The sequence below is a fragment of the Amblyomma mixtum genome, chromosome 9, assembly GCF_055824585.1.
Source record: "Amblyomma mixtum isolate Tamu chromosome 9, ASM5582458v1, whole genome shotgun sequence".
Taxonomy (NCBI): Eukaryota; Metazoa; Arthropoda; class Arachnida; order Ixodida; family Ixodidae; genus Amblyomma; species Amblyomma mixtum.
This window is the reverse complement of record NC_143020.1, coordinates 33,028,972-33,044,038: the sequence shown is the minus strand read 5'-3', so window position 1 is coordinate 33,044,038 and position 15,067 is coordinate 33,028,972. Positions and strand designations below refer to the sequence as shown.

The following is a 15,067-nucleotide window of genomic DNA, read 5'->3' as shown; positions in this document are numbered from 1 at the left end:
CAAATCTGCAAATACAACATAATATGAAATACAACATAATATGAAAATAAAAATTTAATTAAGATATGCATTTTAGTGAGCTAATGGAAGCCTTCTGCCTATTACTGGTGTCTGCCGTATCCCCCAATATAGCCCCAGGTATAAAATTTATACAAGGTTAGTTACCCATTTTTTAAAATAAATTTTGGACCTTCTAAAGGAACACCTGGTATATAATAAATGATCTCACTTCGCACGGAGCTCGCCAATCAACAAAATGGTTTATGAAATAAACCAGCAGATTTTACTCATACTGAAGCACACTTTTGTTCTGTTTGGAACAATAACATCATTTGGCTTATGCCTTTCAGTTTCTTGCTGAACTGCTGCAAGATCAAGACTGCGCACCAGACGAGAGTGCAAATGAAGAGTGCATGAAAAATGACATCACACCTGGAGGCTGCACACCACCAGGCAGTCAAGAATCCACACCAAACGGCAATACAAATCAGGACTGTGCAACAAGTCGAATGCCACTGGCAGATGCTGCTGAGAACCCTGCCATCGAACTTTTCTAAAAGTGATGACAAGGCTGACAAGTCTGTTCAAGTTCTAATGCAGCCAATACCAGTAAAATGTTCTGCCGGGAATACGTTTATAATAACACATGTAGTCGTAAAAAATTGCCGAGTGCAGCATGGCTTCATACATTAATAATAATATTATATAATTGTGCGCCACATGTGCTACAGCCAGCCTTGCGATTCGGCCTGCTCGGTTGCAGCACGAGGCCATCGAGAACAGCGCGATAAAGGCGGCCGCAAACGTATGGAGATATTCCTACAAGGGCTTGCAGTATGAAGCAACTCGCCTAAACAAGGATTTCAATTTACTGCCAGATCCCATCTTGGCACGCAGAACGGAAGGCGCACGTTTGTCACCTCGACGAGTTCTGCCGCAAAGCGCCGCGAACTTCTGTCTTTCGCGTGTGTTATGAACCGAGCCGGCATGCAGCGACCATGAAGCGATGCCAGCATAAAATTTGCGTGCAAAAAGAGCCTGATAACTTCTTGCGCTTGTTAATGGTCTGTGTGAATTACAAGCAGATTTGCGGCAGCACCGACAAGCGGCAAGACAACAATGCCGACGATCGCATCCCGCTTACATTGCATTAGGAAAATTTCGTGGAGCAGTGCTATACTACATTTGCTCGCTTCAAAATTAATTTATTGTATCTCTGAATGGAGTTTGGCTAGAAAAGTATGCTTACCAATGGACATTTTCAACACGTGGAAATGCTGACGCTTCGCTTTCGTTCAAGCCAAAAGCACCGCTTGCGCCAGCATCGTTGCTTCCTTGGAGCGGTTTGCTCTTTGCGATTGGTTCCTACATGTAGGGGATGACGCCAAGATCCTCCTGGTAATCTTCGATGTGTTCCATCGTAATATAAGCATCAAACCAACAACCGGAACACCGCGCGCCGCGCTTCATGTACTACATCGGCGGCGACCGAGCCGGGCTCACCGAGCCAACGCCAGTGTTTACGTCACGAGGCGCCCAGCCAATCACAGGCGGCAACGAGGCGCGCGAGCTGGCTCGAGGCTGCTGCGGCACTTTTCGCCAAAATAAAATAGGTTTGCGCTTTCTTTTGCCTAATTTCGATGAGAAATTCGAATTCCGAGGGTGGAAAACTGTAAAATGTATCTCTTCACTCAATTTTTTTGGGAAACCTTTCAGCATCCCTTTAATTGTTACCATATATTTTGAAACAGCTAAGTGATGCTAATTGTGGAGTGATGAATGCGCCAAAGGCAAGAGTACTGGGCCTGGATAACGCAATTGTATTTCAATTTCATCCCATTTCATTACTTCCTTTTTTGTCCCTCGCTCAAGAGATGACATGCACGCCCTCGCTACCTCTAAGTAAGATAACGCAAGGAAAGAAATAAACAGGCTGCAGCTGCTTTCAAGCGAAAACTGAAGAAAAAAATAAATTTCCTCTTGCGTTTGGTTGCGTTCTCAGAGTCCAATCTGCGTTACTCCGGAATGAACGACTGCAGCAAACCGTAAATCTGTAAAAGTTCCGCGGAAACTATACATTCCCGCGACTCCAGATTGACCCTGTAATCCACTTTAGGTGCTCAACTTGGAACATTGAGCCAGTAGCGCCTCTTGAGCATAATTTTTGAATAGTTCAATGCGTGTAAAAGCCCAGACCGAGGCCACAGACTTTGCTTTTCCGGCTTAAATTTTTGAAGAACTTAGCTAGAACCGTTAAATGTTGGCGCTGAATGTAAACGCAGCTTTAAGTAATATCGGCGATATATTTAAGTTAGCCTTTACCGATCGATTTCCATGTTCTAATTACAAAGAGACTATACGTTATCCGGAAAGGGAGCTTTCAAAAGCCACAAGGAGGCAGTAGTTTCACGGCTATTGCAGCCATGGTACTGCGGACAAGCAGAGCTAGATCGTCCACATTCCGCACATTCGTTTGCTGGTTTTGCGTTGAATGTTTCTGCCATGCATGAGTGGGCCACGATCCTGTTTTTATTTTCCGAGTGTTGCAAGGGCTTTCTGGTTTCAGAGATGTTAACACAGACTTGAGCATCTTATTAGGCAAGTAAGGCAACCCGTTTTCGGGCAGCGTCCTGAGACGATTTATGCCATGTTGAACCGCCGCGGTGGCTCAGCGGTTACGGTGCTCGGCTGCTGTCCCGAAAGACGCGGGTTCGATCCCGGCCGCGGCGGCTAGAATTTCTTTGGAGGAGAAATTCTAGAGGCCCGTGTACTGTGCGATGTCAGTGCACGTTAAAGAACCCCAGGTGGTCCAAATTTCCGGAGCCCTCCACTACGGCGTCTCTCATAGCCTTAGTCGCTTTGGGACGTTAAACCCCAGAAACCAAACCAAGCCATGTTGAACCCCCCGTACGTTTGTGGCTGCGGCTTCCTGCATCCGTGCAGCGTTCCGAGCACGACGCTCTACTTCGGGTACATTCATCGGCCTTCCGCCCGGTACTTATGTGCTGCATCGATGCTGGCGGCTGCTACTGCAGGATGCCGCAGCATATACTCATTTTAGGATGGCTTTATTTTTTTTTTTTTTTTGGGGGGGGGGGCAGTGTGTCAAGGCATTTGGCGCCGCCATGTTGCTACCACGTGTACTACACGACGTCGACGAAACCAGTTCGAGGCATCGGTCATGTGCATGTTGTGGTCACGTCACCGCGGGTGCTTTTCTGGAACGACCACGACAAACACAACTACTTTTTTACAGGGAACCTTCGCCATAACTGCCAACGCTGTAAAAATGAAGTGTAGGTAGCACCGCCTTACGAGGTTTTCACAAACCGTAGGAAGCTCAATGTTTGTTTTGAGTGTACATCTCTTAGGCTAGGCCACGCCGACATTCACTTCCTGCCATCGATCACGGTGTCTTTCTTCATAGACACACGAACTTGAATAAAGAGGGAAGAAAATTTGCTGTTCTGACAACCATTTCTTTAATCAATACATGGGTCTTTTCTTGTAAAGAAACGTGACATTGTGACAAAGTGCCATACAACAGAGTTTTATAAAAAAAAAGTATGTATCCAGTTGTTCTTAGTATCACAGCAGAATGTTCCAGCAAGACCGAATGCCCATTGGGTGGCATAAGTTTCTAGTGCGTAAAAGTTTAATCAACTAAATAAGTACCGTAAACATTGCCGTTTACGGCAATGGGCCTTCTCTATCCGTTCTTGGCTTCAAGAAAACGCAATATGCTAAAGGCCTATTGGAATCTCTTGTACGCTGCACTGTGTCCATAGCACGATTTTGACATGCCGCTCTTGCATTACAAACGGTTCGTGTTTTCTCCGCACTGCAGTCGCGGTTCTGTACGAGAGATAACTTGCAATGCACTGGATAGTATGATATATTTGGCACTTTCAACAGTTGCATGCGACGTAGCGGACGCTGAAAAAACACTGCGATGTTGACAGTGAGCAAGACTCTAGGACTTGGATTTCGATAGGGTTCCTGCTGTCTTGGGGAGAAAGCTGTCATAACACCGTGGCGTGTGGCAAGTAGTAATAAACGCGACTGTATACACTGGACGATACGTTCATAGGGAACATACGTACCATGGCTGCCTCCGTTGTGTTCCTGCACCAGGTCCCCTTACAGTCCCTGGTGGCGTGGAAGGCATAGCATTCATTCGCACCAAGTTCAACGCTGCCCACGCTGATTGGCCGGACGTCGAGGTGCACTTCGTCTCCAGCAGTCCTGCCGCTGATGGCGGCCGCACTATACGTCGTGTCATGGGCATGACCGACGAGGTACGTACGCGCGGGCACGTCATACTGGAGAGAGTAAGGGGAATTCTCCGATTAGGGTTACTACAAGTGATGCAGTCCTGGAGTGAAACGGCTCTAGCAAGCGGATGTATTGCACTGTCGTTAATTGTGGGGATTCTGCGTATAAACTAACATGGCGCTAGTTGGGAAACAACTCATTTGGAAAATCTGTCTTAACGATCGCACAAAGGCGAGTGCCCTAACCCACTGGCACTGAAGCCCCGTGTACTTCGGACAATGGCTCTGTCGTGGATGTTTGTAGCTGAAAGCTTGAAAAATACTTAAGGATTGCTTATTTTCCTTCTCAGTCTTTTCAGAGTATTCAGGCTTTACTGTTTGTGTTGCATGTTCCCCTTTACCCTTCAACCCATTCCGTTCTCGCCGAAGCTTTCAAGCTCGAGCCCGGACGTACCTGTAGCTAAACGATATTAATGTCGTTTGATAAACTAAGCAGGGATTCCGCAAGCCTTATTGTAACTATTCATTATGAAAAATCCAGGCGCTAACAAACAACGACACAGAGGGTACATAGCGCTTACTCGCAACTACAGGAATTGTTTTGGTTTTTGTTGCATATATAGAAGCTTCTGAATAAAAATTCCTGTAGTTGCGAGTAAGCGCTGTATCCCCTCTGCGCCGTTGTTTGTTAGCGCCTGGATTTTTCATAATGAATGTTTACCAACTAGCTCAGCTTTCCGCCCTGTTGCGACTTATTGCAACCAACCTTATTAGTCATACGACTAAAAATATTTTTCCACCTCAAATGCTGGCTTATTTGGCTAAAACAAGCTTCAGCTGTAATTCTTTGCATTTGGAAATTTAAGCAGAACCGTTGCCGGTAATCTAACTAAGGTCCGTTAAATTACTTCGTTATTCGATATAACCGAAGTGCAATACAGTTTACGTGTCACAGAGATCACATTAGAATACATATCACTCGGAGCCTAACTAAGAGCACTAACGCGTTTCAACAGAAACGGGTGTAGATCAGTTGCCGAGTTACAAAAATCATTCAACTTCTGGCAGAGTCGCGGCAAGAAGGCTTCAGTTCCCTCTTTACACTTTCGAATGCTCGAAACGCATTGTCAGCACGTCCTGACGAAATCATTTGATACGCGGCTGCGAACTGCCGTAAGTCTTGTCCATAGCGGCAATTTTAGAGTTTTTTACTTCTTGTTTCGGGAGCCCGGCAAGCGTGTACCTCCGCATCCTGTGTAAGGTGAAACTTCGCTATTTTTTTCGTTGCTTTCCGTATTATTCTTCTAGATGATACAAACTCCCAGTACGGCACTTACAACGCAAAACGACACCTGTTCACAACTGAACAGCCTATCGTGTACGTCTTCGCTACGACTTCTATGTTCTTGTAAAAAGAGCCACAAAGCGTACCTGCAAAAAAATGGACGAGCACACAGCTAGATAGGGCTAAAAAAAGAGCGTCAGTGGCAGACTTTCAAAGGCCGGCTTCATTTAATGTTTAGGACCATTTTCGTTCATGTACGCAAGATGCTTTCTAACAACTATATGCCAATACAGGTTCACTGACCGCTGTCAAACTCTGTTCGCTACCTTCGCTGACTGCGCTTGCCATCCTTGGTCCAGCTGTTCGACCGCGTGTACCGGCCGTACCTGAACATGGACTCGTTCACCATGTACCCCGTGCTGCTGCGGCCCAAGTCGCGGGGCTGGATACGTCTTCGGTCTGCCAACCCCGACGACCACCCACTCATCAACCCTAGGTACCTGACACGCATCGAGGACGTCCTGGTACTCGTCGAAGGTGAGCGACCGTGCCTTCTTTCTCGACTCCGCACAGGCCATGGAAGCTCTAGTAAAGCGCGCAAGAACTGTCCTGTGTTTCGTAACACCGAATTCTGCATTCCACTGAAAACGTTAGATCCTCACCCTCTCTCTCTTTGACTCCTCACTCTAGACAAGTGAAAGGGAATCAGTGGGAAAGAACACATCACAAAGAAGACATCAGTGGGACAGATGCAGACTCCCAGCAGTATTTAGGAAGAGGAACCTCGATATAACCCTGCACTGCGCTTTAATACGCTATGCGATGCCAAATGCGACCAACAGTACTCTGCTGTACTATACTATACTATACTATACTATACTATACTATACTATACTATACTATACTATACTATACTATACTATACTATACTATACTATACTATACTATACTATACTATACTATACTATTACTATACTATTACTATACGGTAGTATCGTATGCTATACACAGTGCCCCGCGCAGTACAGAACACTTACATGAGCGAAATAACAGTTTTCAGACGAAATCGACTTCAGTAATACACCAGAACCTCTAAGAAGCCGAACACCTGCAGATATCTAAATGCCGTTACCGCAAGGCGCTCCAATTTTACGTTGTTAGTTGCCGCATCTTGCTGCGACATTATTTTTCTTTTGGTTTTCCTCCGATCACTGTTTTTATTCAGGAGTTCTAGGCAGTGTTTTATGTTATGTATGAAGTTCGCCATAGAAAAGGACCCCGAAGATTTCAGTTACGACGGGTATTATAGGGTATTCAAGTGGAGCGGGGAAACAAGGTCGTACTCGTGGCAGTCGGCGTTGTTCGAAGCTTCGATAGAACACTGAAATTTTCTTCGGAGATTGGTGGGGACTTATTAAATGCCTTTTATGTGCACTTAGATCGAGGCGTTAGAGCGGGCTTGTGGGCTCATCGTAGTCACGGTGGCCTAGGCGGATATCTGGTCACCGCCGACTGAAATAAAGCACGGTATCGCTAAGTTGACATCTTTTGTCGCTCGTTGTCGTAGTACGCCGTACCCGTATACCTTCCGAGTTCGTGTCAAGAAGGATGAGGTCTATACGAACGTTGGCCCTATGGGCTGCGAAAAGAGCGCTCCTCATCGTTTGATATCTATGGGCGCGGAACCCAGACGAGACTGGCAGTGGGGAATCTATTATGCGGAAGTTACGGGAGAGGAAATGTACCCCAGATTTCACAGTGCCTTCTTCATTCCGACATAGGGGAGTTTCTTTCATTAATAACATTGATTGCATTTCACTTGCGCTAATTTTCTGTGAGCGTTGTTATCTCTCCCTTTATTTTATAATAAATAGGAGACATTTACAGTACTTCTTTGTTTTTCGGTGCTCCCAGCTATGAAGCAGCTGATCGCTCTCGGCCAGTCAGAGCCGTTCCGAAAGTACGACGCGCGCATCTTCGAGGCGGACTTCCCCGGCTGCGAGAAGTATCCTTCCTACTCGGACGAGCACTTTGCCTGCATCGCCCGCACCTACACGGCCACCATCTACCACCCGAGTGGGACCTGCCGCATGGGAACGCCCGAGCTTCCCACGACGGTCGTCGACCCTCAGCTCAGGTATGGTCACGAGTGGCAGGAAATTAGCCCCGTTCATTTAGCCAGAACTGTCCAAGAAGACAAGCAGCAAACGCACTACAGCTGGGCAGAGAGCTGAGAAGAGAGGGAGAGAGAGAGACTTTAACGATTAAAGCAGAGGTCTGCCTGGTCATTATCCTAGCATGCTACTCCAGAGAAGCATGCTAGGCTAATAACTTGAGAAGCTAGGAGCTGACAAGAGGGAGAATGGTTGATTATCAACAGCATCTTTTATTCATTGATTGATTCTGTATTAACCTCGCAACGCTTGGTGATATGCCCCCAGGCTCAGGAAGAAGGCTGTGGCTAGAGTTCCGTCCTGACGGAACTACAATTTGCGCTAGAGTTCCGTCTAGACGGAACTACAATTTGCGCTAAAGTTCCGTCCAGACGGAACTGCATGTAGCGATGGGGTTCCGTCCAGACGGAACTGTAACTGACACCATACAGTTCCGTCCAGCATTTTCTGCCACAAGAGTTATGTCAAGACGGAATTAAAGCTGCCGCTAGGGATTGGGGAACCAGTTTGCTTGCAGACTTTTGCATGTTTACTTTAAAAGGTGGCAATCCTGTTCCGCCTAATGTGTGACAGGATATTCTGCTGCATCATTTTATTTTTTAAGCAGTCAGTGAGAAATGGCAATAGAACGAGTTTTGGCTTGGGTTTGTTCATGCGTTTGCATAATGCTTGTTGACCGTTTGTGTACGTCTTAGTCTTTTTCGCGCTACGTCATCGTGCAGCACAAACAGCGACAGGGCTTCACATCACTTCGCGAAGAGTTTCTGCACTCTGCTTCTAACAGTGTCATTTTCCCGATCCTGCATGCGTGCACGGAAGTTGTACCTTCGAGGATGTAAGTGAAGGCAGTACGCGGACAGATATTTTGGTGCCGTATATATGCGTAGAGAGAACATCTGGGTACAGCTTTGTCAACTGGTTATTCCAGGGGCAAAGAAATGCTTTTTTGTGGGTAGAAATCACCCATTTTGTATAGTATGGACAGTACGGACATTAGACAGTTTTAGGTTTACGTACGTAGAACCTTCACGCACGTAAATGTGAGCAGTCTACGTAGCGTACGCTCGTGTCACTTCGTACAGTTTTAGCTACACGTACAGGACGCAAACTGTGTAGATCTGCCATAGAGCATAAAAAATGCGCTAACATGCTGTGCCGCACCATCTAGTACAGATAATGAAAACTAATTTTGTTTAGTCGAGCTGATTGGAGCGGAGCCAGCCATGCCAAAGTGCGGGCGCTAAATACTTTCCCCCTTTCTTCTGACAAACGTTGAGCAATTTCATTCCACCGAACTGTATGTTGCATGTTATCTTCAAATGGATTGCATTCCTTTACGTCCCGCGGCATATTTAAATCATTGCTGTTCGAGAAGCGAAGGCGCGATGGTGTCCCACTCATGTTGACGACGTGTGCGTATGGAGTCAAAACGTGCACCGTTTTGCTTTTCCCGCTGACTGTGCCGAGGGTCTCGCGATATCGCGTGAGGTTTCGAGCTTCACGTGGTCTCGCTAGACCGTTGGCACACTCGTTGCTATGACGACCACAGACGCTTCTCCGTCAGGCTTAGGAGCTGCTGAAACGGATTTCTATCGGGGAAAAAAAAGCTAGTTCTCACCTAAAACTTCATGCGAGATCAAGAGTGGACCAAATGAAGGCAAATACAGCAGTTTACAGCACGATACCACGTCGAGGGATTAGCGACGAAGCTGTCATCGTTGCGAAGCGGGCGGGCAGGGCGCCGCCATCTTGCCAACGCCACGTACGCAAGCAACGTGAAGACCGCCACGCAAAGATCTGAATCTCACGTACGTCCGCGCGACCCCCGCAGACACTTCACGTTCTGCGCGTGCTCACTGGTGACCCGTAAGCGCTTTACTTACGTGAAGCTTCTACGTACGTGAAACTAAAACTGTCTATTGTATGAACGGAACTCTAGCTGCAGTAAATATTCCGTCTGGACGGAACTGCAGCAGCAGCAAATGTTCCGTCTGGACGGAACGCTAGACACTCCGCAGGAAGAAAGGCGCTATGCCAAAAGGCTAGGGACCACTAGCGTCACAGCAAAATTAGCCGCTTTCAAATTTTCAATGAGCAAAAAGCTTATGCTATGCTATAGTTCAATACAACTAAAGAACGAAGCGGCTTTTCACCGTCAAAGGATTCCCTTCCAGCCAATGGCGTCGGCCGATTCTCATGACCATTCTAGCGTGACAATGCAGGAAGTGGGAGATGAAAGGAGATACGTAGTTCGCTGCCTCCATAGTCCGGGATAGTCCCTCCTGCATGGTCACGCCGCTCCCTTTCCTGTCACAATAGCAGGTTCATGGGAATCGGCGGACGCCATTAGCTGGAAGGAGGCCCTTCGACGGGGAAAAGACACCTCGTTCTTGACTTGTACCCGACCAGTACATACGTACTATCATGACAGCATTTTGGGCTTATGCAAACAGCGTACAGCCATGCCCGTTGAGTGGGTGTATAAGAAGGCAGCCAAAATTTGACCTCTGTAGATGCACTCCTGTTACATGTTTGACCATTCATTGAAATGACCAACGACTTCGCTGCAAGTGCCTTGAATTTAATGCTGCTCCGACAGTAAAAAGGAACACTGCAGACAATGCTGTGCCAGTCAAGCTGCCTTCTTTGCAGATGTAACAGCGCTAAGACAGTACAAAGGGGAACGAGACACACACTTTCCTGACACAACGAGCTTTGTCCCGTGCTAGCGCTGTCACATCTTTTCCGTCAACATGTACCGACCAGACAGTATTAGCCCTCTCCGATGATGGATTCCCTCGGACTTCTTTATGTGAGGCAATTATACAAGAATACACAATTATTTTCAACACCTTATAGTAGTACTTTACTGTAAGCTAACTTTAAAGCACTGCTTGAGAGGCCTAATATGCCACGACACTGTGCAGATTGGTGATTTCCGAAGGTAGTTGTGAAATATTGCGCCACATAGCAATTTTCTTTTTTATATGTCTCGTAATGAACCGCCAGAGCACGAGCTTTTGCATGGACGGACAAAAACAGTGCAAAGTACGAGGCAGGAAGCGAAGTGACAAATACTAAGTCTTTTTAAAAACGCGCCCTGTCTTACGTTTTGCGCATGTTTCTGTGCTATATCCTTGCCCACCAACTCGCCCAGAAAATTTCATTTCATATAATCAGCAACCCTTCTAGAACTTGTACAGTACTTTTTGTATTTTCTAATGAGCTAGTATGGAGCGTCTTTCGAGTATTTGCGGCTTGCTCTTTGTGCTATCAAACACATACTATACCACGTGTTTCACCTAAGGTGTTCTCGAATTTAAAAAAAAAAAATAGGCTTTGTGATTCATAACAGCGCTTTTTTCGATATAGCACTATCAGCAGTATAGCGCACAGAATACAGCTAAGACTTGGTAACTTTCAGGTTGGTTAGCTAATACTGAAGTTTACTTTTTACCTGTTACTGAAAGTCTTCTTACTTTTTGAGAGGCGTGCAGCCCACCTTGGGTAATATTCATCGCGGCCATGGTAGCTGCATGACGTCGGAAAGAGATGGCGCAGCGACCCAATGATACCCCCCCCCCCCCCCCCCTTCCCCCCGCTACTGACGCCACATGCACGACCTGACGTCGTTTACCAGGTTTCGCGCGAAAATGCGGCACCGCTAGTCGCCGCGAGGTGCGAAGCGGGAATTTTTAAAAATGTATTGTAAATTATCCGCTGGCATTTGAGGTCTAGTACGCGGCATGAACGCTTGATGGCCAGTACTCTACATAATTCAAATATTTTGTAGCCAACCTCAAAAACCCTTTCGAGGGACCCTTTCAGTATTCAGTATAAGTTAAACAGTCTACTAGTTCGCAAGTCGTAGCAGTAACCTTACGCGCTACTCCGCAGACAATGCTATGCCAGTCAAGCTGCCTTCTTTGCAGATTTCCCCCTTGTTTTCCACCACAACCTTGTACCTCCTTATTTGTGGAAATGAATGGAATCAACTTAAAAAGCCTATTTTTAGAAATTGTAGAACATCTTAGTTGAAACACCCGGTATATAAATATGAATAAATGACTCGGCTGTCCTGCTGCTCCTCATATTTCAGAGTCAAAGGAGTGCTGGGTCTGCGTGTAGTGGACGCTTCCATCTTTCCCGAGATTCCATCGGGCAACACGAATGCTCCGGTCATCATGGTGGCGGAGAAGGCTTCTGACATGATCCGTCGCTCGCGGAAAACCTCGTGGAACGCTCTCCATTTGAGATGGTGGCTCTGGACACGCAGACGGTGACGACCTCAAGTCCCTCCTTCGGCACTAGGGATTCAGCGGAAGAAAGATCTGCTGTACAACGTTATGCTCAAACACAGCACCTGCGTTTGCTCTTCGATAAGCCCAACTCAAAACCCTGCTTGTTACGCACCGAACTACGCATATCTGCTAACTACGGGTGTTTCAAATCTTCTGTTCAGTTCTGGTACCACGCTCAACGTTTTGTTTGGTCTCATGCAAATTCCCCCTACCCTCCAAAAAAACAAAAACAAATGAAGTCGCTTATTGCAAGATTGTGTATAAAGACGAAGACACGTCTTCTTGCCGAAATGTTGACAAAGCACCCTGAGGCTCCCCCTCAACCGTTGTTGACTGTTTTGTGCACTCTTCTACCATGTTGTTTTTATCAGTGCTGGTGCTAACCCTGAAATCATGGAAGCGCCGTAATGTTTAAGATGAGGGGTCTGAAGTAAGTTTGCTTTGGAATGGAGAACAGTTTCTAGGTGCAGTGTTGAAGACATGTCAGTGTCTGCTATAGAACATTTGTAGCCAATAAGCACTAAAGCAAAAACAACTCAAGCGGATAGGTGGATTTATGCGAAGGCTGCTTGCAAACATAGTCGTAGCCAGAATATGCATAGCTTGCAGCGGTGGCTAGAGAATGTGTAGTCACCATTGACGCGCTTTTCCATTCATCAATCTGTGGACATTCATTGACCCACACGAATATTGCCTTCATTTTTTATCTGACAAAGTGACTCATAACGCCCTAGATGACTAATTTTTTACTTTCCAGTTTCGCATCTGCGAACACCTGGGGTATTTTCCTGAGCGAAGCTTTCTTCCGGCAAGAGGTTCTACGATACGGGTTGAATATACGAAACTTGAGCAGCGCCTTCGCGTTCTCTTGAAGAATGATTTTTCCATGGGCGGTGTTGTTAGGCTTGTTATCTCTGCGTTTGGTCTGTATAGAGTGCCATAGTAAAGTCTTTATAACTTCGTCTTCCTTGTCTTTGGTCCTCCTAAGCTTTAACCTGACACAAATATCTGATGTTTGGTTCACCAGTTTGCGGCCACTATAAGTATGATGAAGCCGGAAGGAAGGCAGTAGAGATATTCATGGTATAATGCCCCGGTTAGTGTTCTCTTGCCTTTGGCTAGCAAGAAGAGTCTAGTGCGTGGCAATTGAGTGGAAAGGGAGCCAGGCTTGGCTGCACCTCGCTGTCGGCGGGAGGCCGGGACTGCTGCTAAAAACAAAACTTGGACCAGGTAGATTCGAATTGTAAGGTATTATACGAGCGTTAGCTCCTACTCATCACGTTTCGAGATTTCGTGGGGTCTGCTACCACCCTGAGATCACAGCGCCGCCTGTGGCAGCAAGTACTAATGACGTTTAGAGATTTTGTGGGGTCTGCTACCACCCTGAAATCACAGCGCCATCTGTGGCAGCAACTACTCATCACGTTCCGAGATTTCGTGGGGTCTGCTACCACCCTGAAATCACAGCGCCATCTGTGGCAGCAACTACTCATCACGTTCCGAGATTTTGTGGGGTCTGCTACCACCCTGAAATCACAGCGCCACCTGTGGCAGCAACTACTCATCACGTTTCGAGATTTCGTGGGGTCTGCTACCACCCTGAGATCACAGCGCCATCTGTGGCAGCAACTACTCATCACGTTTCGAGATTTCGTGGGGTCTGCTACCACACTGAAATCACAGCGCCACCTGTGGCAGCAACTGCTTATCACGTTTCGAGATTTCGTGGGGTCTGCTACCACCCTGAGATCACAGCGCCGCCTGTGGCAGCAACTACTAATCACGTTTAGAGATTTCGTGGGGTCTGCTACCACCCTGAGATCACAGCTTCGTCTGTGGCAGCAAGTACTCATCACGTGTCGAGATTTCGTGGGGTCTGCTACCACCCTGAGATCACAGCGCCGTCTGTGGCAGCAAGTACTCATCACGTTTCGAGATTTCGTGGGGTCTCCTACCACCCTTAGAGTTCCTGTATATGCTACCAAAGGTAGCAGAGTTGCGCGTCTGTTTTCCCTCGCCGCTCCGAACGCCATTCGCCGAGAGGCGGTCACATGATTTTCGTGACGTCGTGTGTTCTACCCTCCGCGGAGAAGCTGACTTCACAGGTGCAGCGCCGAGCGAGCTGTCAGCTCGACGCCTCATGTGTGCCCGCGCCGTCGGCTGCATTCATTTGTTTTCCGTGCACACCTGTGGCGTCAGGTTTGGTGTTCTGAAGTGGCAGTGACGGATGCACTCGTCAGCTATGACTGGGTGCAGTGCGCCAAACTGCAGCAATCGCACAGGGAAACGGCAAAGCGTTTTACGCAGTGCCATGTGGAAGGTCGGCGGCCGAAGTGCGTCGGCGCCTCAAGTGGCTCTTGAGAATGAACCTCTCCTGTTTGCGGCTTTGAAAGGCTTACAGTACTGATGAATAAATAAAAATTTCTAACATGTTTCACGATCTACCAGTGCCATCACAACCAACATTTGCCTGTTTCGACAGCAAGATCAGAATTGTATTGGTAAAAACATTTTTCATCTGTCGACATTTGTTTACCTTGAACAAATCACTAGTTCTTTTTTTAGTTACACACATTATCAAATAAGGAACAGGCAACGAAAATCTTGTTTGTCTATATCTTTCACTTAGTGTCCTTTTATGGATACTAGTTTGAGCCTACACCTGTCCCTCGAAGCAGTATTTGTAGCATATCACTGCATTAAAATTGTACAGAATTTACAGTCTGCATCTGCAACTCTTTGGCCCTTCACTAGGGCAGGCTCTGCTTACTCTACTGCTGCTTCGAGCCTTCTGTAGCGATGGTTCGAGGTGAAATATAAGGGACAATGAATGTTCAAGAAGCAAATTACATGCAAAGTTTTGCTACATTTCGATGCCAGTCTCACCTGCATAAACATTTAATTTGCCTATGCAGCCGCTGCGGTGGCTTAGTGGTTATAGCTCTCGGCTGCTGACCCGAATGACGCGGGTTCGATCCCGGCCGCGGCTGTCGAATTTCGATGGAGCCGAAATTCTAGAGGCCATGTACTGTT

The 15,067-nt window shown here is 46.9% G+C and overlaps 1 protein-coding gene across 1 annotated transcript in view; it reads left to right on the top strand.

Moving 5' to 3' along the window:
• LOC149328693 (glucose dehydrogenase [FAD, quinone]-like) overlaps positions 1-12,946 on the top strand; it is a 29,252-nt gene extending 16,306 nt beyond the window's left edge. Inside the window, exons 8-11 of the mRNA XM_089561548.1 lie at positions 4,135-4,298; positions 5,919-6,096; positions 7,474-7,696; positions 11,833-12,946. Of these exons, the coding sequence (XP_089417674.1) occupies positions 4,135-4,298; positions 5,919-6,096; positions 7,474-7,696; positions 11,833-12,016 (749 nt within the window). The 3' untranslated portion in view covers positions 12,017-12,946. The remainder of the gene's footprint in view (positions 1-4,134; positions 4,299-5,918; positions 6,097-7,473; positions 7,697-11,832) is intronic.
• Positions 12,947-15,067: the final 2,121 nt, after the last annotated feature.